This window comes from Apostichopus japonicus, chromosome 7, assembly GCF_037975245.1.
Source record: "Apostichopus japonicus isolate 1M-3 chromosome 7, ASM3797524v1, whole genome shotgun sequence".
Lineage (NCBI taxonomy): Eukaryota > Metazoa > Echinodermata > Holothuroidea > Aspidochirotida > Stichopodidae > Apostichopus > Apostichopus japonicus.
In genome coordinates this window covers 1,574,217-1,602,188 of record NC_092567.1, presented here as the reverse complement: position 1 = coordinate 1,602,188, position 27,972 = coordinate 1,574,217, and the positions used below count along the sequence as shown (strand labels likewise).

At 36.5% G+C, this 27,972-nt stretch overlaps 2 protein-coding genes across 5 annotated transcripts; one reads left to right on the top strand and one right to left on the bottom strand.

The window, feature by feature from the left end:
* Nucleotides 1-14: 14 nt before the first annotated feature.
* On the top strand, nt 15-14,426 carry LOC139970284 (uncharacterized). 4 transcript variants are annotated; one of them, XM_071975962.1, is made up of 10 exons: nt 15-441; nt 5,339-5,481; nt 5,690-5,836; nt 6,251-6,396; nt 6,891-6,984; nt 7,951-8,121; nt 8,936-9,097; nt 12,514-12,664; nt 13,064-13,185; nt 13,705-14,426. In XM_071975962.1, the coding sequence occupies exons 1-10, from the start codon at nt 372-374 to the stop codon at nt 14,026-14,028; spliced, it is 1,530 nt and encodes a 509-aa protein (XP_071832063.1). In that variant the 5' UTR covers nt 15-371; the 3' UTR covers nt 14,029-14,426. The 4 variants fall into 4 exon arrangements, with proteins under 4 accessions (XP_071832063.1, XP_071832062.1, XP_071832064.1 ...); XM_071975961.1 differs by lacking the exon at nt 15-441 and adding an exon at nt 3,339-4,725; XM_071975963.1 differs by lacking the exon at nt 15-441 and adding an exon at nt 4,536-4,729.
* Nucleotides 14,427-16,884: 2,458 nt separating this feature from the next.
* LOC139970282 (uncharacterized) lies at nt 16,885-22,561 on the bottom strand. The gene is made up of 3 exons (XM_071975954.1): nt 22,547-22,561; nt 21,856-21,914; nt 16,885-20,069 (listed from the first exon to the last, which is right to left on the bottom strand). Exon 3 carries the CDS (start codon nt 20,057-20,059, stop codon nt 18,035-18,037), a length of 2,025 nt encoding a protein of 674 aa, XP_071832055.1. The 5' UTR covers nt 20,060-20,069; nt 21,856-21,914; nt 22,547-22,561; the 3' UTR covers nt 16,885-18,034.
* Between the last annotated feature and the right edge of the window lie 5,411 nt (nt 22,562-27,972).

The following is a 27,972-nucleotide window of genomic DNA, read 5'->3' as shown; positions in this document are numbered from 1 at the left end:
ATATATATATATATATATACTCTCTTAAATTCTTAGACTGAAATTTCAGTCTAAGGTTTGACTGAAATTTATTTCAGTCCATAAGACCGATTTCCAGACGTTAAGACTGGAATTGGTTCCGAACGAAATTCAGCCTGCAATAGACTGAATGCAATACCCAATAACATCATTGTATTTTGTCACGTGCTCAATTTTATTTCAGTCCATGCAAAGACTGAACGGTTTAACCAATCCGGTCTGTCCAAATCAATGACGTGTTCCTAATCTACATTTGCCCGCGTACGTTGAATCGAAAGTCCATCTTAGACGAACAACCGAGGGAATATACGCTTCTTAAAAACTAGCCGCTTTTAAGTTTCCACGAGAATATAATGGCAGAAACATTGAGAACGTGTTTGGCAAGTAAAGGATTTGCGGAAGAAGTTATATCATTGCTCGAAGGTAATATTAAAAAGCAGTTTTTAATCGATTCATACTCATAGTTATACTCAGTCATAGAGAGAGTGTCTATTAACAAATATTATACTAGGCTATGCCTAGTACAGTTGTAGTACAGTAGGCTATAGCCTAGTATAGAAATACTATGGCCAAGTTTGGGGCCTAGGCTACACTACTGTCAGACTGTCGTACATGTATAGTCAGTATTGCCAAGTTCGGACACCCTAAGAAATACACGATTTCACCATGAAATCCTACAGGAAGAGCCAAATTTCACCAAACACTATAAAGCTACAGTTATTTTCTCTCCAAAATGACCCGTGTGCAAGAAAGTACTTACATATTTGTCAATAAAATGACGGAGATCTATGAAGTCTGTTATAATTACTGAAAGAGCAACTGCGCCACCAATTTTATCACCAGCGCAACACTGTAGGTTGGGTGTCCGAACTTCACAATACTCTAGCAAAGAAATACCAGTTCCACAATAACGAAGAATCTTCTTGGAATACAAAGTAAAAACAGTTTGCAGGAAAGAAAGTTAGGCCGTGTATCTTACTATAACATATTTCTCCCACCATGTCCAGTATATTTTCATGTGATTTATACGAGAAGATTTAGTTTTGGGGTGTTTCAAGGCTTAGGTGTCCGAACTTCGAAGTGACCATACTACGTCTATTGTGGCACTGGTTACGAGTAGTGTAGTCCTAGTAAAATTTTACTAAATTTTACTAAGTTAGGCTAGCCTAGTCAGAGAGTGCCAACTTTAGGTTAAACAAAAATTTTTTTTTTAAATTAATGGGTGCTGGTTAAAACGAAAATAGGCTTAGCCTAATATTAGGCCCCTAACGTTAAGCCTAAATAAATGATTTTTTTTAAAGAAAATTTATTCCTACCCTGCTGGCTGCATACAAGTTTACTTAGCCTAAGTGAAAAGGTAGTGGCTATTTACCAGGCCGTTAGGCACTGGTGCTATAGGGCTCAGTACGGTTTCTACTTGGTCACTTGGTTAGGTCACTTAACATAAGAGTTAAAGGAGAAATACTAGATTTTTCACTTCTTTTATTGTGATTTAAAAGAAAAGTACTGGAAAAAACTTTTTCTTTGAATATGTTTCAAATAAATGCCTAACACATCAAATTAGTAGCAAACAAAAATAATAACACATTTCCATACCCATCTTAAATAGATGTATATTTTATGAACTAACAGTAAGAAAGTAATAGAATTTCAACTACCAAATTACGCTATCTCTAGGTGCATACATATTATAATTCTACAGTATTGTACTGTAAATTTTTATGTTCCTGTTTTTCTCTTTGATATACTGTACATGTGCGTACAAAATTTCAAAACATAGTCTAGTCAACATTGAAGTTGGCACATACTCTTTGCTAGATGGTACTGTGCAGTGCATACAGTAATGTTATATTCATATTTATCCAGTTCTGTACTTGCAGAAATTTAATGTACAGTAATCAAGACTTTATTATAGGTGATTATCACACTAGCAATGCTAACAATACAGATTGCTAAACAAAATGCAAGAATATGAGAATTCTTTTATTTATGTTACACTCTCTTTTCAGAACACACCATGGCATCACAATTCTAAGGAATGCACAACACAGCAAATAACATTCAAGTACAGAAAATACATGAATTCTTCGGATTTTAATAGCAAATACTTCAGTATCTTTCAGCGTAGTGTTTAGTGACTATTAACACTTAACTAAATTACTGTAAAAGAAGTTCACTGCAACTGCGAGAATGGGATATACTTGTGTTTTATGCCAAGAACATATTTTGGGGGGTACTAGAGAGCTGGCATATCATTTGCATGCATTGCATCCAGTTGGAGGCTCTGGGCAAATCCTTATATGTGGCCAAGATGGCTGTTTGAAGACATTTACCTTAATGAATTCTTTTTTGCGACACATTAGAATGACACATGCACCTCATGCTGAAGATCATGAACAACACGTTTTGAATGATGAGCTTCTTGTAGATCAAAATGATATGCAGTATGAAGAGGGTCAAGAAAATTATGATATGGATGTTGATATACTGGAACCAGATGTTGCTGAACAAGAACCTGTATATGATCCCAATTCACTGAAACAACTTGCTGTTTCTATGATTATCAAATTGAGAGCTTCAACCTCCTTGCCATATACATCAATACAAAATGTAATAAGTGGAACCAATGATATGTTCAATATGCAATTTCGTCCTTGAAACGTGATGTGTGTAAGGTTATGGAAAACCATGGAATTGATACCAATGCTGCTGATGTGGTTGATCTTTTCACCAAATTCACCTCATGTCAAAATCCATTCACTGAGATAGAAACAATTAAGCAACAATCAAATTATATGATTGAACATTTAATGTTGGTGGAGCCAGCTCAATACGCATTGGGAACACGTTTTGATCAAGTTATCGATCGAAAAACTGGTGATGTAAGGCAGCAAATAGTAACAGATACTTTCCAGTACATACCTGTCACTGAAGTTCTAAAGTTAATTCTCAAAAGACCAGTAATGAATCTCATTGAAAATGAAGAGCACTCTATCAATGGTTTATTGAGGGGCTATCAAGATGGCTCACAATATAAACAGCATGGATTATTTAGAGATTACCCGAATGCTCTTCGCTTCCAAATATTCTATGATGACGTAGAAGTGACCAATCCAATAGGTAGTAAAGCTGGTGTCCATAAACTTGGAATGTTCTATTATTCAATTCAAAATTTACCAAAACGTATGAATTGCACAATGAACAGTATTTATTTACTTGCAGCAGCTTATAGCACAGACGTTAAACGATATGGTTTTGAACCAATCTTGAGGCCATTTGTTAAGGAAATGAATTCTTTTAAAAGTGATGATGGTGTTCAGCTTTTAATCGGTGATAGGATGCGTACTATTCATGGCAGTTTAGTTTCTCTATGTGCAGACACACTGGCAGCACATGATATTCTTGGGTTTTTGTCTCCTTCTGCAAATAAACTGTGTAGGTTGTGCTATGCAACTCGTGAAGGTATTCAACATCATTTTAATGAAGATGATTTTCAGCAAAGAACAATGGATTCCCATGATAGTGATGTAGAAATAGCATCTCAAACAAGAAATGGTGATAACACAACTGGTGTCAAACGAGCTTGCCCATTAGATTCTTTGCGTAATTTTCATAGTTCCACTAACTTTAACTTTGACATAATGCACGACATGTTAGAAGGTGTTTGCCCGTATGAAGTCAAGTTATTGCTTCGACAGTTCATTTGCATCAACAGATTTTTAACTGTTCACGAGTTCAATCAGCGGTTAAGTTCCTTTCATTATTCATTTAACGACCGGAAAAATAAACCATCCATAGTTTTGCCTGAGCGACTGAGAAATCTCTCTGACCATAAATTAGGTCAAAAAGCTGTTCAGATGTGGTGCTTCACAAGGATGCTACCTCTTCTAATTGGTGATAAAATTCCACATGACAACGAACATTATGAGCTTCTTTTGTTATTGCTACGGTGTATGGATGTCATTTTTGCTCCGTCAGTGTATAACGAGCAGACTGTTTACTTAAAGCACCTTATTCACGATCATCACTGTCAGTTCAAGCTCAAATTTCCTGATCAAAATATGATCAATAAGCACCATCATATGGTCCATTATCCAACATGTATTAGAGTTTCTGGGCCTTTGACATCGCTACAGTGTCTCAAATACGAAATGAAACATGCTTTTAGCAAAAAAGTAGCCTCAATCAACTGCAATTTTAAAAATATATGCAAATCGATTGCATATAAACATCAAATTATGCAGTGTGCAGCATGGTCGGGAAATGGCCTCAGACATGACTTTGAATGTTTGGGTGGAAATATGACTCCCATAGGATTATTAAACGGCAGTGGTGTAATTGCAGAAACCTTGCAACTGGCTGAAGATGAAGAGATTTTTGTTGCAAGCCAAGTGACACTGTACGGAACCCAGTACAAACCAAACTTGTTTCTAGCAACAGGACTGATACAAGAAATCCCACAATTCAGTTGCATTAGCCATATCTTGGTGCAGGAGCCTACCCACAATTCAGTATTCTTTGTTGTTGCTAAGTGCTGTACACATGGTTTTTCCTCACACTTTCATGCATATGAAATTAAAACACTTGATCCAGAATATTCTGTTGTGACGTTGAAGAACCTTGTAGACTTTCATCCGTTAACGAAGTTGACTTCATATGAAGACACTTCGCCATCATATTTGTGTCCCAGATACACCTTCAATCATTGTAGGTAAGATAATGCCCACAGTACTGTATAATAGAGCTGTGAGTACAGTAAATTCACTAAACGTGTACACACTTCAAGTAAAATAAAAGTAATAATTTTTCGCGGAACTGGATATTGTCCGCTAACAACAGTACCTGAACTATCATTTTCTAAATTGTTCAACAAACTTAAAACTTAAAAACATTAATAATGTCTATTTGTATATTCATTTATAACAAAATGTTGGGAATCAAGGTTTAATAGTTCTGAAAAATGGGAAACAATGTAATTGATATTTGGCCAGGTAGAGGATTTGATTCTTTTATTCCATGTACACAGTTTAGTAAATGTTTAATAGTGTCAGAGCGTGTAAGGTGTACTTCTTGGTACCCTCATATGTGTGCACGTGCAGTAGCTCCATGTTGTCGGTCAATTATTTCCTTATCTGTCCTCTTTATGCAGACTACAGAGAATGCTTTACATTTTCGTGATTCTATAAATAACATCTTCTCAGGAAATTTCCCTCTCCCCATATTATGCATTCTTTTTAATTGTGGTCTTGAAAATCTAATTTAAGCTCTTCCTTTTATCCTCTCTTTACCTTATTTCAGTATTTTTTTCTTACTTTATTAGATAATGATGTTGACATAGAAGTGTTGAAGACCATGGTCGAAGCAGACCTACGTGAAGTGGGAGTAACTTCCTTTGGGGTGCGAAGAAAGCTGCACATTCTCATCAGGCAACTATGTATTGATGATAACACTGAATCGTCTTTGGTAAGTTCATTTGTGTATGTTCAAGACTAAAACTGTAATGGTACTTAAAACAAATGTTGTTTAGAAAATGCATAATTCACAATTCTCATCATTCTGTTTGATCACCTCTATTTAGTTGTATAGTTCTACATTGTGGCATACATGTATTTTAATTTATATTATTTTGTTTTTAAATTATATTTACCAAACATTGCAATTTTGTTAACAGAGTTCCTCTACTGCATCAGACAGTGACACACTTGTGACCCCAGAAGACTTTTCTCCAAATTCATCATCAACCCCATGTAAGCAGAGAAGTGATATGTCAAAAGGGTGTTCAGAGTTTAATGCCAGTTACAGCTCTGCTACTATAACAGTAAGTACTGCTAGATATGTATTATTTTATTAGCAGGTAACTGCAGCAACTTTTGCCAGAAAAATAGCCTAATTCTCAGCTCTACAGTAGTTGAGTCACTTTACCCTGCACCCCTCTTCTATATACTTATGCAATTACCCATCTAGAAAACATTTTGGTCCTGTAGTCGCACCGGTCGCGTGGCACGTGATCAGATTACGTGTATTGAGCTCTTAAATTTGTACTTAACTGGTTTACTTTCTATTCTTCATTTTTTCCTTCTTATTCTGAAGCGATTATTTGTTTGCTTGACAAAGTTCATTGCGCCACTTTGGGATCCTCAATGTGCCACAAGTGGTGCATGTGCCGCAAGTGGAGAAACACTGAGTAGTGTATGATCCAGTAGTTTCTAATTGTTTACCATAATTTTTTCAGAACTTTGGTTTCAAAGAGACCATCACCAAGCATTCTGAGGGCAAAGAGGTAGCACAGGTTTTGGAAACTAACAAGGTTCTTTCCACCCGTCAACGACGCATTCTTGTGCGCATAGCAGTGGGTTGTCTAGTCGAGAAATGTGGTTTGTACGTATTTTGTTGTAGTCCATTGCTTTATGTTGATCTCATTTGTGTATATTAAATGTTTAGTTTTTTGGTTCAGATGCTATCACCATCAGAAACCTATCCCTCATGTGTAAGTATGTTATGCCTAGCTTGTAAACACGATATCTCTAGATCTGGTTCATGTGTTGTTATACAGAGAGAGGCCATTTGAAAATGTGCCCTATTGTTTTTTGGTAATGATGTCATGCATATTAATGAAGGGGCGGGGTTTAACATAACTGGTCATGATGTCATGCATATTAATGAAGGGACGGGGTTTAACATAACTGGTTTAACATAACCAATCTGATTGAAATATGGTGTAAAAATGTTGAATCTCATTCAAATGCATAGTGGGCGGGCTTAACGTGATTTTGGCTATAGAGCTTGTAAACACGAAATCTGAACTACCTTTGTCTATTTGTTTTCCCATCACTAAATGTTTAATACAACAATAATATATTTCACATTTAAAGGTATCCAACAACTAACCAAAAAACCACTCTTGCCATGGAGATTGTGACGGTATTCCCCACCCTGCAAGACACAACACCAGGAATGAAAGGGCATGTAAGTACTATAAACATTTTATTTGACCGTAATCCAGTTTGTTCTAACCCCATAATAGGAAATTCTTAATTCTAGTTATGCATATTTATAAACAGCCTTTCAATATTAAAGTTTATATACTTTCTGTGTGTGTTCATTTTACTGCAATTACAAAAATGCATCGTAGCATATTTTTGTAAAGCCATGGTTATGTACTGTTTTGGCTGATAAATCTTTTACCAAAGTTACTAGTGTAAATACCCTGCATGAATTTGTCAGTGTGCCGAAAGGTGCTTATCAAGCTTCTTAAAATTAGGATGCAGTAGAACTCGCCATTTTTTAAATTTCTGGCTCTGGCTGGAATTTTTTGTGGTTCTGGCCGGAACCACCAAAACCAAGAAAGTAATAAATAGGTTAAAAATAGCAATATTTCAGTTAACTAATGTGAATATTATGTAACATTATTCTCTTTTAAGACGACGTCATTCCTCTTAAAACGTCCCCACTCATCGACAATATTAAATGAAAGGGTAGGCCTTAGCAACATCATCGGTATAAATAATAACAAGCTGCTTGTTTATTTATTTTTTAGCATATTTGCTAACCCAAGGTTAAAGTCAAGGTTAACCTTTTGTTGACGCCTACGACAACGGCCGCAGAGTGATGTATGATTTGTTCCTTCTTTGCAGTCGAGACAAACTTGCTGTCAATAGTGAAAGTGTCTAATCAAGTGTACTGTATGCACTAACTTAAGGATAATTATATTGAAAAATGGTTTGAAAATCATGTTTCAATGCACATAGTGACATGACTGATATTGTTTTAGACATGTTTCTCAATATTTTACAGTTAAATCAGTCATACATATTTCACTCTAACTAACAAATGTAAAAAGTTCCAGTTCCGCTAGTTCTGGTTCCGACCGGAACTTAAAAATCTGGTTCTGGTGCATCCCTAATATTAGAATATAAATATATTTTGTTACAGGAGCATTATTACAGCAATGGGCAGGGATTCCTCGAGTATAGACTCAAAAATATCCGCTCAACTAAACCGCAAGCTGACCATATGCGGCAACGAAAAGGTCTTGTATCTGCATCTAATCCAGATGGGCCTGGTCATTCTCTTGCTGAAGAGACGGATGAAATCATGGATAAGGTAGATATTTTATCAAATTGTTTATCATGTAAAGAATTTTTGATGTTTTAGGTTTATCAGTATTAAAAAAATTGGTATGAATAAAGTTACTGGTATATCTATTGGTTTGGCAGCACTTAACATTAAGGCAGAAACAAAGAAAAATTCGAGGCATTACTGAGACAAATTTCAAATTCCTTTAAATTATGTTTGTTTGTTCGGAGTTTAACGGCAAAGTTTAACGGCACCACGATAGTCCGAATGGAAAGGTGCCAATAGGTAAGTTTAGGAAATTAGGAAAATTGGAGTAAATTAGAGAAAAGTAAATTATAAGCACCAAAGAATGCCAATATTTATGGACAAAATGAAAAATTATAATTATAAATTTTTCTAACTCCGAAAAACACAGTGAGACACTTTGTGGGTAGAAAAATGAAGAGAGGCCATTAGGGCCAGTGAGGGTGTACAGTGTTAAAAGATTACCAGGGCATTCTAGACACGGTAGAATGCGGTGCATAGGTTGTGGGGAGACAGGTAAGTGGGGAACGAAGTAAATTTATAAATTTTTCATGATAATGCAGGTTCTGAGTTTATATTAAAGCCCCCTTGTTAAATGTTTTCCATGAGACCAACTGTGCTTGATGGAGCAGTAAGACCAAGTCTGATTGATGGAGCAGTGAGAGCAATTCTTATTGATCCGTTGATGAGGCAGTGGTACTATTGACTCTTCATAATTGATGTAGTAGTGAAGCCCAACTGTGATTGATGTTGCAGTAGGGCAACCACTGGTGTAACAAATTGTAACCTGATTTTATAATTATATTTGATTGTTTAGGTTAATTGGATGAAATACTCAGTTCCTAGTGAGAATCCATCTAAGCATCTCAACTTCTTTAAGGACACTCACCACTACAGAAGGCAGTGGATGGAATCAGGCAGTAAGACAATTACGGAAATTTTACAGAAGTTTCCCAGATTTCAGGATATGCCTAATTTGGTAAGTTTCAGTTTTTAGATGTCTTGTCAAAAATGCCAGCCCTACGAACCATTGTCCATTTTTCACAATTGACAGGAAAAGCAAGTGTTACATGACATGATGTACCTGGCTGCCTGCATGGGAGTCACCCATGTCTGGTTCTCTGAACACTGAAAACTTAAATTGGTTCACCGACTAACATAACGTTAGTCCATCTGGTGCCTCTCCCGACTAACATAGCCTTGGTCAGTTGCTATACCGACTAATTTATTCCTTAGTCAGTTGGATTTCTTAGTCGGTCATCTTAGTCCGTCAGCTTAGTCGATCAACAATTTCTTAGGCGGTAAATGTATATTAGTCAGTTACATTAGTTGGTGACATTAGTCGGTCTTTACCGACTAATTTATATGAGCCACCGACTAGTTTATAGCAGGTTTTACATTAGTCAGGATGGTGCCTCTCCCGACTAACCTTTCTTAGTCCGTATCGACTGACTAGTTGCACCGACTAGATTCACTGAAAGAATTAAACCCGACTAGTTTCACTGACTAGCATCACTGAAAGAAAAGAGAGAAGAAGAAACACAAATAATGTGTACGTTGGCAGTATTTATTTCTGATAAAACTTCTGATGTCTACAAAAGGCTGACTTTCGACAGATAGAGAAGAAATCACTGTAAATAAAATCTGAAAATCTGAGTTTTTTTCCAACAAAGTTAAGACAAGTTAATGGATCAAACATGAATTGCAAAAGTATAGCACTGCACAATAATGCAAAGTTGGATCTTGGGCAAGGGTTCCTCATGACTTTCCTTTTAAAGTGGTACCCCAAATCGACACCAGTTAAGTCTTCACGAACAAAGAGTGTTTCTCTTAACTACAAATGGCCTCCCACTTGTCTTCAGGAAGCCAAAATCTGCACCATTATTGACCTGTGAACAGAAAATATGATATACGTGTAAGCAGAGATACAGATATAGCACATGATAACTCACATTATCATAAACATACATTTACCTTAAAATTTTATAACATATTGGGAGGTATACATTTAAATCTAGGTCCCTCAAATTATAAGCCAGGAATAGCAGCTTTACCAAATTATTATTAGCTTTGCACAGCATAACACCAAGTTATTTCTCAAAACTTAATAATTATGTTAATCATGATAATAATGATCCCAATAGACCGGGATCCCAGAGGGTTTGGTTAGCTGGGAAGGTAACCAATTGCCTTGTACATCACAATGTTCACAGTGCATTCCTGTATATGAAACCAGACGACTGGCAAACCGACTGTGGTGGGTGTGGCTGGGAGAGCAATTTTAAAGTCACCTGATAGCTAACCTAGATCAGTTGTCATGGTAACACATCAAAGTAAGTACAATATGTCAGGTATGGCCCCAAGAGCAACAAATGGCCATTGCCAGTAATTATTGGTGGTGGGGTACCCCTGCCAGTGATCTATATTTGACCCCTCAAGGCTGACCTAGGTCAGCTCATGAGGTAACCACTTGAAACCTACTGGAAAATGTTGGTTAGGGCTTCAGATACAACTGATGGGCATAATTATCTAAGAAATCTAAGAATCGATGCATATACATACACATAAACAGAATAATTTGAATTCGCGCAAGTGAACCCTGCACTACATTGGACAGTAAAAAAACGTGCAATTAGACCAAACTAAACGTACTAAATTTTCCGTTACTTCTACATAAAATATCAATACAAATACAGCAACTTACTCTTTTGGCAGTATACTAAAAGCACATGTTATAATAACTTCAGACTATCAAGCTTTCCTGAGAAAAAAAAACGGTTAATACTTCTTACAGTAAGCAAGTCGACCGTGAAGGAATGTCGCAACATGTGTTCAGCCGACTGTGACTGTACGTTTGAAGGTCTAGCCTTGCTTATTCAATATCACAAAGCCTACCCATTTAGATTCACATGGGAAATTACAGGAAATCTTTACCAAATGAGTGTAGACTTCAAATAAACTATTGAGCCTTATAGTTCCAGCATTTGTTTGGGAATAAATTAGAAGATTATGTGCCACTGTTCAATCTAGCCCAATACACACATAACACATTGTTAATTGGTGTTTAGAATGCACACTTTAGTGTTGAGAATGCACTGCAGTACCCAGTAGAAGCCTATAGGCTACTCATTGTCATTGCACTTGTGTATTGCGAAACGCCAACGTGACAACGGTAGCGTTACACTAACCATAATACAGTACTAGTGCCAGTGGCCTAACAATTAACTTTAATTTTACCTTCTAGTTATAAAGGAATAACAGGTAGACCGATGATGCAGTTAATACCTCCATTCTTCTAAAGACCTTCTTGGGTGATTTACGGTTGAAAGTTGCTTAGAGTGATCGTATGAAACTATGCCAAGCCCAGCAAGCTGCCGTTGCCTCACGGTTTCCAAATTGAAGTGAATCGAATTGGGTTAAAATACATTAGTCCGTAGACACCGACTAAGCTACGATTATGGCGTAAATCGGGTGTCCGTATCGTTCTTAGTCCATGGGTTAAAATACCTTAGTCCGTCGCCACCGACTAAGCTGCGATTATATTTTCCTTAGTCAGTGTAAACTAACTAAGAAGCAGCGATGAAACGAAGATTTTTGCTAGTCCTGGTGCATTGACTAACGTTAAAGACTAATTTAACGTTAGTCCGTGGCAATATTGACTAGTTTATTTTTTCAGTGAACACTATTCGCGAAGAGAAGTGTGAAAAGGCAGTTTTCATTCATTTCCCCATCTTTCTCGTCCGTCCCCTGGTTAAGGTTGTTGTTGTGCGCCCCCAGGTTCCTGACTGTATCGCCTGACTATACTGGTATTAAATTTTAATTGTAAAGCTCATTGAGACCGGTTTTGGTATATTGCGCTATATCAAGCATTTCTAATAATTATAATCTTCTATACAATCAATCAAGGGCATAGGAACCGGGGGGCTGGGGGGCGCCAGCCCCCCCAGTGAAAAATATGGGGGGGGGGCGGAAGTATCATTCCGCCCCCCCGCTTCGCAAGTCAGAATACCCCTTTTTCATTTCCAAATGAGAAAAAAAATCTCATTTGGAGCACCAAATTGCATCTAAGGCCAGGTGAAAATGCAAAATTTTTGTAAAAATGGAGTGGGTGTTGAAGTGTGCTATATTGCACCAAATTGCATCTGAGGCCACCTGGAAATGCTAAAAAAATCCAAAGGGGAGGGGGAGCCCCCTCCCCTTAGACCCCTCCCCCAGGTCGGCCATCAGTCTTCAGCCCCCCCCCCCCACTCAAAAGTACCTTCCTACGCCACTGCAATCAATAGATAACTGGAGAAGCAATATTCAGATTTGATGTGGTAAGTTTCATAATTGTGATACTAGAAAAATCTCCTAGCATTCTGATTTGCAGTAATTAAATGTTTACATTTCTTCCAGATTAACGAGGAGTTTCGATTAATGTTTGCGGAATCCAGCGATAACTTCATTACAAAGTGGGCTGGATACAGAGACCGCGTCATAGAAGTAGGAAAGAAAACCTCACCAGCTATTGCGAATATGATTGATGCTTTTGAGGAAACTGATAGTAGTAAGTTAAATTAGTATAGCTATCATATTTCAAAGTTTTCTTTGTATGCCTTTTTCTAGCTAACCAATCAAATAGTGATCACATATAAAGTGTTTTGGGCATTTCCCCTTGGTAAGAGGCTGTAAAGTTCTCAATTTTATTCTTATTCTCAATTTGGGCAAATTATGCAATGAACCATAACTTTAAAAAATCAATATATCAATTACTTTGTAGTTTGTGTAATACAGAATTTTATATTTATTTGGATGTATAACTTATCTGGATTTTATTTAAAAGGGTTATTTATGGAATTGTGCCATTTGTTCAAATTAACTTGTACTATGATTTATTGCATTTAATTAACCACAGACTATGCCTTCGAGGTTATGTTTAAAACTTCAAACTCAATTTTCTTTTCAGAGGATATGTGTGCTTTATATACATTGATATATATACTGCACAGGTCAGTGACAATGTTAAAACAGAAGCAGCAGTCCACTAGCAGAGCAGGGGCACTGTTGTACTTCCTTCAGAACAAACCTGTGAGTATTTTATGACAATATACTGCATATTCCCTTATAAATGCTCAAAGCCATATAAACACCCCTGCATTTAATGGAAAAGTTATGGTTTTACAAAATTTACTGGGCTAAACAAGATGGAAAAAGTTTGTCTGGTGTAAATGGTTTTAAATGTAAAGCCAACCAATATTATTTATGCCATTATTAGTAAGGAATAACAAAGATAGAGATGGAAAACGGTTGACTTATGAACCCTTCAGGTGTTTGAGATATACAGTTATTGATACTGAAGGTAGACTCTGTCAGTCTGTCCAGGGCTGTTATAACCAATTTTGTAAAGTTGTCTGTCCAGGGTTTGTGAATTTTTAGTGACATTCTAGGGAGATCATGTAAGAAGTTTAGTATGTGTGAAATTTTCTTCTAGTATGAATAAACTGGAAGTGTCATGGAAAAATCTGATTGGCAGTTTGCTTAATGTTCAGATGTGAATTTAATAGTATGGAGTGAAATATACATATTTTTTTTGTCATTTCTTCCTAGCTTGGCACGAGTATTGATGCTACTACTGCCGGAAAAGATGAAAAGTATGTACAACCGTACATACTTTCACTCGGTCCTGCCCTAAATCCGTCGCAGTTCTTCATTGTGGTGGATAGAATTCCAATTCCTGCAGGAACCAATCTCATACAGGCTGTGGATAGGTTATTTAAAGCACATTATGCTTTTAATGTGCATTATGCTTTGGCACTTCTTCAATTTTGGGAATTTTTAGCTGCCTTTTTATATGGAGTGATTCCTGCTACGTCAGTAAAGGCACCATTGCGTAGCTTGGCATCTAACATTAAACTAATTTCTCCTAAGTAGCTTTTTAGAGTGGTGTTGCAAGTGTTTATTTGTATGCTGTATTTTATTTTGATTTTGGGTCATGTAAACAATTATTTTGTTTATGTAAGCACCAGTACTATCAGTATTATAACTTAGTTTGGTACAATTCTGAATTGTAATCCAGTCGGACAGTTTCCAAAAATGGTTCAATTACGAGAAATGGGTGTCAGAATGGTGTGGGTTGGGAAGAGATGGGGTTGGGAATAAGCAGCAGAAATGAAAACCCTGAAGGGTAGGTGGAAAGGTTGGGAGTTTAAAAAATGTGGGGGTTGGCAAGAGGTTGGAGTTTGGAAGAAGGGTGGTGTGGAAAGGACCAACATTAAGCTTCAACGTCTTTCCAACTCTTACCTTCTTGCGATGCATGCATTTACCTTATAACAGGGTATAACCTTATAACGGCCCGCGGGCCACAGTCGGGCCCGCCGCAGGGTTGCGTCCGGCCCGTCAGAGATGCTCTACGATGCGAAATTTTAGTGAGCAAATTTATTGATAACAATTTGAAGCTATTTAATCAGTCATTCGAACCTTCTGGGTCCAAAAAACTGCATACATGTCAGTTTGTGTGACACTCTCTCAACGGAGGGGGGGGGGGGCTGGACTTTATTCATCTGTTTTATCAGGAAGGAAAATAAATCAGTGCGATCCGCGCGCAGTGCTCACAGTTTGCTGCCTTGGGCTTCGGGCAAAATATCGAGCGTAGGGTTTGTGCGGCCCCCTCCTTCTTCATAATCATTCCATGTGGCCCTCCTCTGCAAAAGGTTGGACAACCCTGCCTTACAGTATAACATGTATGAGAAATATTTCAGTTGTTTTTATACTTAACTTTTTATTTCGAAAATTGCATTCTCTGTACGTAAGTTGGTTGTAATATGTAAGCTGTCAATTGTAATCCATTCATTGTCAGTCACTTTGCCAAATGGCCTTTTCCAGTATTTGTCCATTGCCAGTCACTTTCCAAGTGGCGTTTGCCAGTATTCATCTATTGCCGGTCACTTTCCAAGTGGCCTATGCCAGCATCCGTTCATTGTTGGTCACTTTCCAAGTGGCCTTTGCCATAATTTGTTCTTTAAATACAATTAGGGTTTTATATTTTAAATTTCGTTGTACCAATATCTGTATAATTGGGGAACTTGCCCTGTCATAATTGGTTCGGGTTGTTATTATATTTGCAACAACTGCTACATATTGGTTTCACTTAAAAGAATGAATCTAAATTAAAACATAACAATGAATGTTTCAAGCCTTAGAGTTTTAGGACACTAAATAAAAAAGTTATGGTCAAATTATACATTTCTGGTAAACTTGACCACATTTAAAGAGTTTGCGTGTCAAATGGTCGGCACCGGAATTGCAACTTTAATGTTTGGACTTAAAATTTGAATAACCCTTATTAGTAACCTAATTATTAATAACCTAAGATATCATAAATAAAACCCAAGCAAACAAACTTACCTTTTGCACTTTTTTTTTATTTGTTTATAAATTTTCTTAAATGTATCCAAGAAAATAAATAAAGTTGTAATACAGTTTTTAAACTTTTAACAGGTGTTTTGTTTTCTTATTTTCATAGTTAAAGCAAAATATAAGTTAAAAATATGTAACTATTGAACCAAAAGAGGTATCACCCTGCCTTTTTAACCAGTTTGTGTCTAAAATTATACTCCATATATGAATATTTACAATTCTACAGGAATATTCCTTTAATCTGCCTGGAGAGCGGAGTCTAAGATGATGAACTGAAATCGTCCCAATTTAGTGTTTTTGGGTAGTCTTTTGACTTGCCTATTGGATTATTAATCCCTGAATTAAAAGTATAAAATGACGATATTCAGTCTAGCCACTTTTCTTTAAAGTCTAATTGAATAAAATTATTCAAACCTTATAGGCTGGATTCTAATCTAATTTGGCTTAATTTCAGTGTAAGAAAGAGTAACTTTCAGTCCTGTTACACTGAAATTATTCAGTCTAGCTGGACTAAAAATCAGTCGTTTTACAGACTGAAAATTTTCAGTCCTTCCTTAGACTGAATTTCAGTCTGAAGGAACTGGTCCCTCAGTTCGTCCGCTCTTAGACTGAAATTTCAGTCTATTAGACTGAAATTTCAGTCTAAGAATTTAAGAGAGTATATATATATATATATTCAAACATGTTTGAATACATCTTAATGTAACACTATAGACACGATTTTAGGTTTTGACCATTTCTGAATTCACATGGCCAGCGATGGTCTTGCACTCATGTGGAGATGTTTGCAATGCTTTCATGCTTTCTGTTGACAAGGCCGCACTTTGACCGTCAAAGGAAACAACAGGGTTCTTGATCTTTTGAAGTTACAGTATTAAAATGTTTTAAAACTTTGACTTATGTTGTCCGCACGAGACTATTGGCTCTAACAGTAAAGAATACTAAACCTGTGGTCCAGATATCAAATATGAAGTTCATTAACGGTGTACGTTTGGAGTAAGTGTTTACAAAACAAGCCCTTTACATTCACGTATACGTGCATACAGAGACATACTTAGACCTAGACATGTCTCAGCACCGTCTCATATAGATTTTTCTAGAAATGAAACCAGAAAGGCGGTTGGTTTTGTGATTGCTTGCAATATAGTTTGTTCAAAATTCTGCATAATTATGTGACTAATGTATAAAGCAAGTGATATAAATGTGTCCAGGAATTAAGTGTGCACCAGAATAAATCAGAAATGTTCATCTCTTATGTGTAACACTCACTTGAAGGCATGAACGTATTAAATAACTTATAAGGATTCTACAGTATAGCATTTTATTCCAAAATGTATCACTATCCCAAGGGAACGGTCATCTTATGTGACATAAAGATACATAGATGTATCTTTTACCAATTTTGAGCTAGAAATCAGCCCAACCACCAAACATCCTTGTAATAATTGTAAGTAATGAATGAGAGTTACATGAATGTTCATATACTGCATGTGAAATGTTTACATACAACTTTCAAACCCACGTCATCTGTTATAAATCAATGAGCATTAGTTCAATATCCTTTGAGCTAACCTGACACCTTGAAGCTCAAAGTGTGAACACTGATAAGGGTAACTTAAGGGTCACTTAAGTGTGTTAAAAACACCCACCACAAGAGTATCAACACTTTGAAGCAGATCCATATTCTGGATGATTTTATGTATTGTTGAAAATAACATACAAACGAATGTATCTTGGCCTTTTACAAAACTAAACTAAACTGAAATTGACCAAACTGTTCACCAACAGGAAGTCGTAGCATCGGAGAAATCATAGATTAATTGAAACTTTCATTTGTGAGTTAGCATGTTTACAAAGATAACATACTTTGAGGCATGTTGACTTTATGTGACCTTTGACCTCTACCAATGTCGATATGGTTCTTGCATTTACCAACCTAGATCTACATGCTAGGTATTACGTTTCACAAAGATATACTTGTTGACTTTTTTATCCTGTTTCTTTTGACCTCAAATAACCTTTGACCTTGAGAGGAAAAGAGAACTTCTATTTAATAAGACGGATCTAGATACAAAGTATGAAGTTAATCCACTATGAAACTTTTAAGTAACGGTGTTTACAAGCAAACGTCACATACACGCACACGCAATCACTATCGCATATATTCCTTTCGTCTCCGGAAGGAATAAAAAACCCGATAGTTGTAGGATAAAAGAGAATAGATCAATTAAAACAAGATATTCATCTGCTCAGTGTGAAGACAATGAAACACAAAGGGGGGGGGGGTCAAAGTAATCCGTTCAATTGAAATGTTGGCTAATATATTGACATCTATCTATCTAACTTTCGATGCGTGAAAGGATCCGTATTAGAATATAAAGTCCTGTCCATGTCAATGAAAAAGGGGTTTCCTTTTGAGTTTTTTTTGTCACCTATACATGTGACTGCGGATTAGATGATTCCTTTGATACAAACATTGGACAGTTGTTGCTACGTTTGGTATCCAAGTAAGGCTGATTGGTCATTTTTGTAATCTAAAACATTTACCCAAAGCATTGCAAACTACAATGGTGTTGTAGTTTTGATCCCAATAACATGCTCGAGGAAGACCTACTTCAGCTGATAGTGGCCAAGTTTGAACATGTTGCTCTTTTGATGAGTCGTATTTGGTAATACATAGTTGGGCGTCAGTACTACCTGATGTATTCGTATACTCCTCTATATTCCACAATATGAAGCAAGTAAAGTCTTCTTTCTTTGTGTCATTTCCAAATCCACCTCGTGAAGTATAATTTACATTTAAAATGAACAACCTCTCTGCCTTTCTGAGTAATGGTGTTTTTATATTAATTTCACTCAGAGTTTTGGTACCGATATTGTATAGATGGATGGAATTTTCAAAGCTTACGATAACGTCGGAATTGTGTAAGGCTTTTATATCTTTTATATTGTGAGGAAGTTCGTATCGGGTTAACTCGCAGCTCAAATCTTGACAAAGTAAACGTAAATCTAATATATTGTTTTGTTCGTGCTGCCGAGGTTGAACAAGGTAACGAGAGATATTAGCCAAGTAGCAAATAGTGTTTGCATTATTACCAAATGTAATAAAAAGATTACGGCCATATGCAGCCAGACATGAAATCAGCGCTTTATCATTGAATGTAAAGACGCCGAGACATACATTTGATCCTAATTCAACTACTAACAGCCATTTTTGAATAGCTAAAATGGAATAACCATCACTGATGGTTGCATTGAATCTTAGTTGCCCACCACATGTCTTAATTCGCAGGGAAATTGGTGGTAGTTCTTGTTCAATAAATGAAATAGGATTTCCCTTTTTGTATGTTACTTTCGTTCTACTTATGGTTAACGCTTTTCTATTAAAGTGGAATTTGTAAAAGTAACCGCTATTCTCACATATGACACTGTTTGGATAATTTTTACTGAAACATTGACCAAGGTTAACACTGGGAATATCTGCTGGGGAAAAGAACATATCAATTTTAAGATCAAAGCTATTCCATTGAAAGGTATTCGTATCATCTTGCAATTCATTGAATGAACCAATTAAATTATTAGACAAGCTTAATAATTCCCACATATTATTTTCCCGAATAACTTTTTGTGTTGTATCTTTCGTGCTCTTCATTCTTCTCATCCAATTATCAGCAAGTTGGAGAGATTTATCAATATTGGACTCTTTGCTAGCTTGTTTTTGTTTTACCGCTTTTTGAGCTTCTTCTAATTCTCTATTGAGTTGACTTTCAATTTCTGACTTCACCTTCTGATACCTATCTTGTATTACTTTAAGCATTGTTTCAGATTCCATTTTGATTACACTTTCCCCTGACTTCGCATCTGTAACATACTTAGCGACAACTCGTTCTTGTTCGAGAATTTCTCTCAAAAAGTTTGATAATTTCTCTTTAACTTCTACAAATTGACTCGAGGCTTCTACGCACATGTGATCAGGTTTTGGATGTTGTATCACCGTACACTCTCTGCAAATCAGTTTAGAGCACGTCTTACAGTAGAAACGCAGTTTCTCGGGAACGTGAAGATCACAAGTTGGAACCATCACACTCTTTTGGACTATCTGCAGTTTCCTTTCGTCAAAATTATCAAGTCTTTCAATCTCATGAGATTGAAGGGTTGGAAAAAGAGAGCGATGTTCCTCACAACTCTTGCAAATAGCGTACTTACAATCAATACAAAAGGCCGTCACCGTAGTATTCTTTTTACAACTTTCACACAGTTTCGAAGCAAGTTTTGATGATTTTAGCTTCTCATACAAGTCTATTTTGTCACACATGTTTACCAAGTATATGTTCGTTTGCAGACCTTTTACCCCAGCTGGCAGTGAGCACGTTTTTCTGCACATTGGGCAAGTAAGCTTTTTCCCGTTTAACTTCTTCACGTAACCCTCCAAGCAACTTTCACAGAAGGTATGTATGCAGTCCAACATCTTCGGTACACGAAAACGGTTCATACATATACTACAGTTAAGTTCGTCTGCTACGGATTTCACGAGTTCTTCCTCCATGATGTGCTACCTAGAGAATATATAGAAATAAACATGCTTTATGGATGCATCTCTTAACGTCCAATACCCCTTTCTATGTTAAGAATATGAAAGAATATAAGACTTGAGAGCAAATTGGCTCAAAGTACATCGCAGCTAGTAGTTAAATCTGAAGTTTTGTTGCTAATTTGACATTTACAAGAAACAACACCTGCCAGTGACCTTCAAATAATCAAGAAGTCTTAGATTAGGTAAAGTTTGTCTAATTCTCAGCATTATAGATTACTCCCCTGTTTACTCGATATGTACACACTCTTTGCGCAGTTATGCGATGTCACACTGCGATTTTATAAAACAGTGTTTTTGTAGAAGTACCTGAATTGAAGCAGTTAAACATTAATGGAGGATTGGACAATCTGATACGTTATCCGTGTACGACACATCAAAGTATTGCCCAAATGAATGAAATATGTCCAACAAGTCCTAATTATCCAGATAGATCATGCTTCCATGTCTTTCTCTTTACTTGCTCTGTAATTTACTAATTAATTCATACTAATTTTAGCCTTTTTGACTTATGACTTTGTTTACGAGTAAAGTTTCCAATTTATTTTGGAACGAAGAAATTGTCTTAAACAAGAGGGCAATAGACGGACCATTTATTCATTATTTACGTATATGATAATTATCAATGTCTAACATTCACACCCCTAAATCATTTGTCCTTTTACCATTTGAGTTGACCTCAGTCATCAATCGTAACTATGTAATGAGATCATTACCTCAACGTATGGAGGTCTCATTTCGATTCAATTTGTTTGCATTGTGTGCATTACAAAAGTAACTTTACGCTTTATTCGACCTTTGACCTCTGAACTTTCATTCGTAAGTCATTAATCATATTAGGTGGCCTATCAGGGGCACTTTACTACCAAACTGAATTATAATATCCTACTGTTTCTTATATGTACTACATAAAATAGTTGTGATCGTCATGCCTGTGCAATAGGTTAAACAGTTTCAACGAAAAAAAATGCGTGGGCTCGCGACACACAAGTTCTGATTTCGACATTGTTATGTGTAAGTATGCTGCACAATAACAAGCCTTACCAACCATGGAGGCTCATGTGACGTGCTTCGCATATTATTCAAATATATGTCTGTATGAATTCGAATTTATGCCCACAATAAATATGTTTTATGTAGACATATAAAACCGCCTCCTGATTGGCTCAGAATTAATGTTTGCATTAAATGGAATTTATGTCTGCTAAAATCGAATTAATATGAACATTGAATCGAATTTATGTCAGCATTAAATAGAATATATGTCAGCATAAATTTCTGAATTGGTCCACTGTGCCAACCATACACGTCACATAACTTTTAATGGTCAGCAAATTGATATGCATGTCTTCTAATTGATGTAAACTTTCCAACCTTCGGTTTATGTAAGTAATGAAAGTTATGTAGATCATGAATCTTCGACGCTATATTAAATATTGGGCGTTTACGTAAACTTCATCGCTGATATGGTGTGATTAGGAAGGATCCAACTAGGATTTAAAGTGTTGCCAATCGATCTGTTGCCATAGAAATGTTTGATTATATACTACAGACTGCAAGAAAAGTTACTCTTTGTTTTTGTTTTTTGGAGGGAAGAGAATCTTTGAAATTACCCTTCTGGACAGAGGGTACGTTAAAGGTTGATGCTGGAAAATCAACTCCACACAGCAAATTCCACCTGTTGGATAGCAGCGCGATGTGAATATTTTAGTTGAAAATTAACTGTTTCGTCGTTGTTAATGAATACTAACTTTTCTTACATCAGTCTTGCGATGTAGGTTACTGAAGTCACCGGTCAAGTCCCTGTCTCCTGTCATAAAAGAAGGGAAAATGTACATAGAAAACCTTTCAAAGCTGTACTTAAATAATACCGTAACATTGGTTGCTTATATTGTTAGTCGAGGGTGATAAGGACAAAAGGAAGAAGACAAGTTTGATTTATTGAAGACTCATCGAATCTAACGAGAATATTACTATAGCAGGGATCCCGGAATTATCTTATGTCTATTTTTCATTTTTAAAGACAATTGCTGATTTTCAAGTAATTACTGAAACATGTTAACGTCCTTACCTTATTGGATGTCACTAGTATATTGATTCGTGATTTGTCCTAATTTTCGTGTGGTAACTGATATCTAAAGTAGCAAGCACGTTATTAACAGGAATAATCGAAAATGTAACATACTTTATTTTTGTGTTTTGGTATTAAAAATAAAGACGAGGTAATCGCTCATCTGCGTCATCTGGTATTTCCGGTTTTTCAGCTGGGATTTATCGTTATATTAAAAGAAAGCAACAATTGTCACTGTGTAATGAGAACAACTCTATATATGATTCAAGGCTTGCCTAAAGATATCTCAGCATTGGCCTCAAAGGAAACTATTTGGGAAGAAGGACATGAAACAAAGTTTCAAATGTTCAGTCAAGAATTCATGAACTTACCAATTTGTGTTTTAGACGATTATTCTTTCAAGACTTGTCCCCAAGTTGTGAAGGAATACTCCTCACACGGTAGATTATATGTTATAAAGCACAGCCCGGTAAGTGCCTGTAACAAAGAATATTAAATAAAATAGCCATTTCATGACAAAACTGAAAGAAAAGAAAGCAATATTTTATGACAAAATGTTGTATCTCTATCTCTCTCGAAATATCACCATTTTATCTAAATACTGCCATAGCATGTCAAATATTCAAAGCTCATATAAAACCGTGAAAGTTTAATATGAAAAATCTTGATATTTACTAGTTTTAACGTTTTGGCAACATATGCACATTTCGACAAGATAATTTGGTTCGTGACAACTCCGTTTGTTAATGTTGAGAAATACATCCGTCTTTTCATAATATTGCAAAGGGCATCTTCAGTTCAGAAGCATTATCTTGCCAAACCCCACCTGTTCTTTGGCCTCTTCCTGGTTTTCTAACTAAGATATGATACCTGCCCCTAATCGAACCCTATAGCAGTGATTGGAACAAGATCTTCTAGAGGGTGTTTCTCAATTCTTCAACCAAGTAGACTGCATGAAACCTTCCTTTCCGTCCCTATCAACTCCCTTGCGAATGCTCCTACACGCACAATAAAATATTGACTACGGATTATGAACTTGCGTTACGTCTATGATACTTCATGCTGGTATACAACTCCATTACTGAGATAAGCTGAAATGCATAAGCAGTATAGCGTATGGTGTAAATTTAAGTCGTAAACAAATAAAATTATCAATTTCCGTCATAAAGATATGAAAAATATTATTACCTTTCTCACGAATCACCGAATACGTAACATTGCCAATTGATTGAGACTTACAAGTTGATTAATCTGTAGTTACAGCTTGTGTGTTTCACTGTATTGAAGGTTTGGTACGTCCATTTCTACAATTATCTTCAACTACATCATCATGCATGCAATATTTGTTCACAAGGCGTGTACAGTAAATATTAATCACCACGTGATTCATACGGAACCACAATATACCGCAAATAATATATGTTATATTCCTTAATTGTAATACACTTTTTTAGTGTAAAATAAAAATAAGGAGAACCTTGGTTGAGACCAGGGACTAAATAATAATAGAGAAGTGTGAAAAACGTCGTTTTGCACAAATTTCGTCAAGTTTGACCTTTGACCTCCTTTGATTCATGATCTTTAGCGTTTTATATTAAGAAATGCGATGTAAACCTGCAGTGTCCAATATCCCACGTGGGTTTCGAAGGCTTTCAGCCACTTTGTCATTTTCGTACGCTTATAATGCCTGGTTATGGGTAATTGATCTTTGATTCTGACCTTCCACCCTCTGACGTAACAAGGAAGGAGAACCTACATCCGTTACCCATGCACACAACCACATTTTGTGTTCACACACATTACCGTACTTTCTGACCCATACTTCAAAAAAATGGTAAATTGAGAACACAAAGGATGTAGCCTAGGATGATAATTATGGTTATTATTTTTTTTTGTATGAAAGGAAAACCTCTTTAAAAATGAACGATAAGAAGCAAAAAAAAAAGTTTATGAAACAATATGAAGTAATTCAAATTAATTAATTCAGTGGAAAAGGGGGGAAACTCCTGCGGGCGTTTTGTTGGTTAAATTTTACGTTTATAGTACAATATAATGTAATTAATCATGAAAATTGTTTAAAATACCCAAAACGACCCTTGCCGAACAAATTTCGAAAACAACTGAACAGTATTTTATTCGTCGTTATCAGAACTTTCATTGTTCTTAAATTTGGCGACATTATTCAAAATCTGAGATCGGTGCAAGAACAGGGGCTGGAAAGATCCCAGCTTAAGTTAAAAACCGTTTCGTACTTTAAGGGATTAATGGACACTTCAATTGTATCAGTTAATTTGGCAAAGAGATTGCGAAGTAGTAAAATTGCATCTTTCAGATACTGATGGCATCAGGATGGGGGGGACAGAGGGAATATACATAAAGACACCATCTCTGCGTAAATGAAAACTACACTTTTTTATTCTAATAATTTTGCACAGCTCCTCCACGGGATTTTTTTCGTACAGTTTATATTGGCTGGACCACTCCCTGAAGCTGGTTATCGGACCTACCTTCCGCTCAGTTTTAGTCCGAGCACGGATGTTGTTGATGACTACCTTTATCAATTCAGTATAGCAGGAGGTCCGACTACATCAGAGGTCATATCTGCCAATGGGCCTTTCGCCTGGAAATTCACACCGTTGAACATTCCAGTCAACCAACCCCAGCTGACGATCGACAATAGAATTGTATCTAGGAGGAATGGCGTGGAGGGTCCTGCTGCAACTATACAAATTGTGACTCAAGACTCTGTTCCACGTGAGTAGTTTATAGTTTCTAACAGTTAATATGTACATTCCAAGGGTTAGAAAGCCAACAGAAGAATTTTGAAATCATATCCATGTGATTATATCATGGATGAACACGGGCTAACTTCAAGCCTTCTCATTTTGATGAGTCTTCAAAGAATAAGTTGGTAGGCATGTAGTTGTCAGACCCTAGAACTGCTCCAGTGTGGTAGCTTTGTAGTTTTTCAAAACAAGCATTTCTGTCACATATTTCATGGTTGGGTTTGCGTCTCTTTGAAAGCTCTATCTGTGTGTTTGTGTGGCCTTATCTGAAAGGAGCTGATTTATTAACAAGCCTTATTAGGCAGTGAAAGATTGTAAAAACATTCATGGTCATTTCAAGAACCAAAATTATGCAATGCGAAGTCCGCTTTAGCTTGCAAGTAACTACTTTCAAATATGCTATGAAATTCAGTTCCCTTCTATCTTTGACAGCCTCTCCTCCGCCAGTTGAGGGAAGTTTCCAGGCTGTCGGTACAAGAACAGCTATACGATGGGGTGTGGACGCCACTGCAGGTTATACCAGTTTTGTACTGTTCGTTTACTCCCCGGGGGAAACCACAGCCATGAGGATCGACCTTGATATTAGCAGAACCAGTTATTTTTTTACAGTCGCTGCTCCTCGATTTTTAAAAAGAAATGACCTCGGATTGTGGAGTACTACTGCGATATTTTCAGAAGCAGATACAACGCCTGTCACATTAGGTAAGGATTGTAAACATTCATTACTTTCTTGAGGCAATCTATGGACTTGAAGCTGAAAAAGAAACAAAGTCAAAGTGCATGTTTCATATGTAAACAAAATGAAAAGAATGTATTTTAATTAATGTCAAGCTTCATTCGTCTGTAAGTGTCTTGTGATGTTGCTGAGTTTGTCAAGGGTATGTTATCCTATGCCCTGTGAATGTTACTTTGTGCATAGTGGGGAAAGGGGTGGGGTGTTTGTTGCGATGCAGTCGTCTTAACTTCTTGGGATTTGCAGTATTAAATTGAGTGGATGTTAGGTGACATTTTTATTCTCTTGAAGACCTGTCTCTGTAGATTGGTTTACAATGCAGTTATCTATTTATCCAGGGAATGGATCACAGAACTAGGCGGTCTCTGATGTCAAAACGTTACTTGTTCAAAAGCTTCAATTTGCTATTACCATCTTCTGTTTGGTTTATTCTTGCAATATGATACAATAATTTACATCTATTATGTGTAAACCATTTATCCATTCAGGCACAAAATATTCTTCCTCAATCTTGCACCTATAGTCGAGTAAGCTGTTTCGTCGTCAGAGAACCTTGACAGCTTTTAAAGCGAGCATAATTCCAACTGTTTTTACATTCCAAAGGGATAAATTAACAATAAGAATTAATTAGGAAGTTAATGCTTTGAAGACAGTGTGCAGTGATCATGATGACAACTACAAAGACTACATACTTACTGAGGTCCATTTCCTGAAGTACAGATGGCGTTTATCAGATGGTAAATCTAAGTCGATAAGCCATGGATTCTATCTAGATGAATAAAGATGTGGAGGAAGATTTTCAACTAGCGGTGGGAAAGAATTTTGTCTATCTTTTAATAAAAGTTTTGCAGCATGTGTATGTCTAATGATAATCTCTGTAGCGGTTTCAAATGTTAAGGAGAATAAGCATAGGGTTTGGTAAAAGTTGCTGCTTGCGCCACTGTAGGGTGCCCACACGGATTCACAGTTTCCTTGAAATGATTTTTTTAGTGACTGGAGTGGGTTTGGTCGCTTTATAGAAGCGATTTGAAGTACATGTTCTGGACCTGCAGGTAAAAACCACATCCTCATAGCATTTTGTGATGTAAAATTATGGATTTTTTAGGTTGTGACATTTGGTTAGTGCATCAGGTAACAGCAGATTGAATGATGTCAAATATAATATTTCAATCATTTATCCACAGAAAAAAATCATATTTCTGCAAAAAGTTGCATTCATTTGGATAAAATCCTAACTACAGGGAAATATTGACAGCTGAAAAAGCGTTCCGCATCTATTAGGTTTCAAGAAGATTCAAGATTGCGTAAAACTTTTCGCTGAACATTTCCCCTCCTGGATGACATTGCGGATCACTTGCTGCGATCCACTTCCTGGAGTTACTGAAAGTTTAAGCCAGTCAAAATATATTACATGTTGATAACAACAGATCTATCTCAAATTTTAGGTAAAAGCTATTGAGATTTGGTTTCTCTTAAATAAGAATTTGATATTTGTGCCACTAGAATATTCCTTTAAATTCCTTTCAAATTCCCTTTAAATTCCTTTAAATTCTGTATCCAAGCCAGCACCATCTTTGACATCATTCATTGCGCTTTTAGTTATTTTTAACTCACTCAAGTTTGTTGTTGTTTGATTCAGCTGACACCTTGTTCCAGATTAGCCAGCTAACGGAGACTACAATGGTATTGGAATGGCAGCACAATCCTGATACGAACACCATACAATACTTCATCACCATCACGGACCCTGCAGATCCGACGCAACTGATTACGAGGACAATCGACTCTGGCGCCACAGCTGATATGTTCTCAGAGCTATTCCAAAACTTAACCCCAGCAACTGAGTACTCCCTGCAGATTGATGCTATTCAAGACGGAAATATAATTCCTCAACCATACGTCGGTCCGGAAGTAGTTTACACACGTTAGTTCATATTCGCAGTTTTGTGGCCTTAATCAGGGTGGGGTGGAGGAGACGGAGGCTGAACTTTGAGTGGAAGAATTTATGGAACGAGTTTGAGTCGTAGGGGCATGTTCCCAAAAGATTAGATAACGGTCTTTATATTGAGAATTTTTGAAAATTAAAACAAGCTGAGTTAATATCACCTGCATTTTAGTTTGTGAATTTTTACAAACATAGGGGGATGTCTTACAAAGGAAGCCTACATTTGAGCAAACTATGACACTCTCTTAGATGTAGCCACTAATTAAAACATTTATAATAAGAGTAATGAAGGCTTCCATTCAGTTCTGAAAATTGCTGTTGCCCTGAAACCTT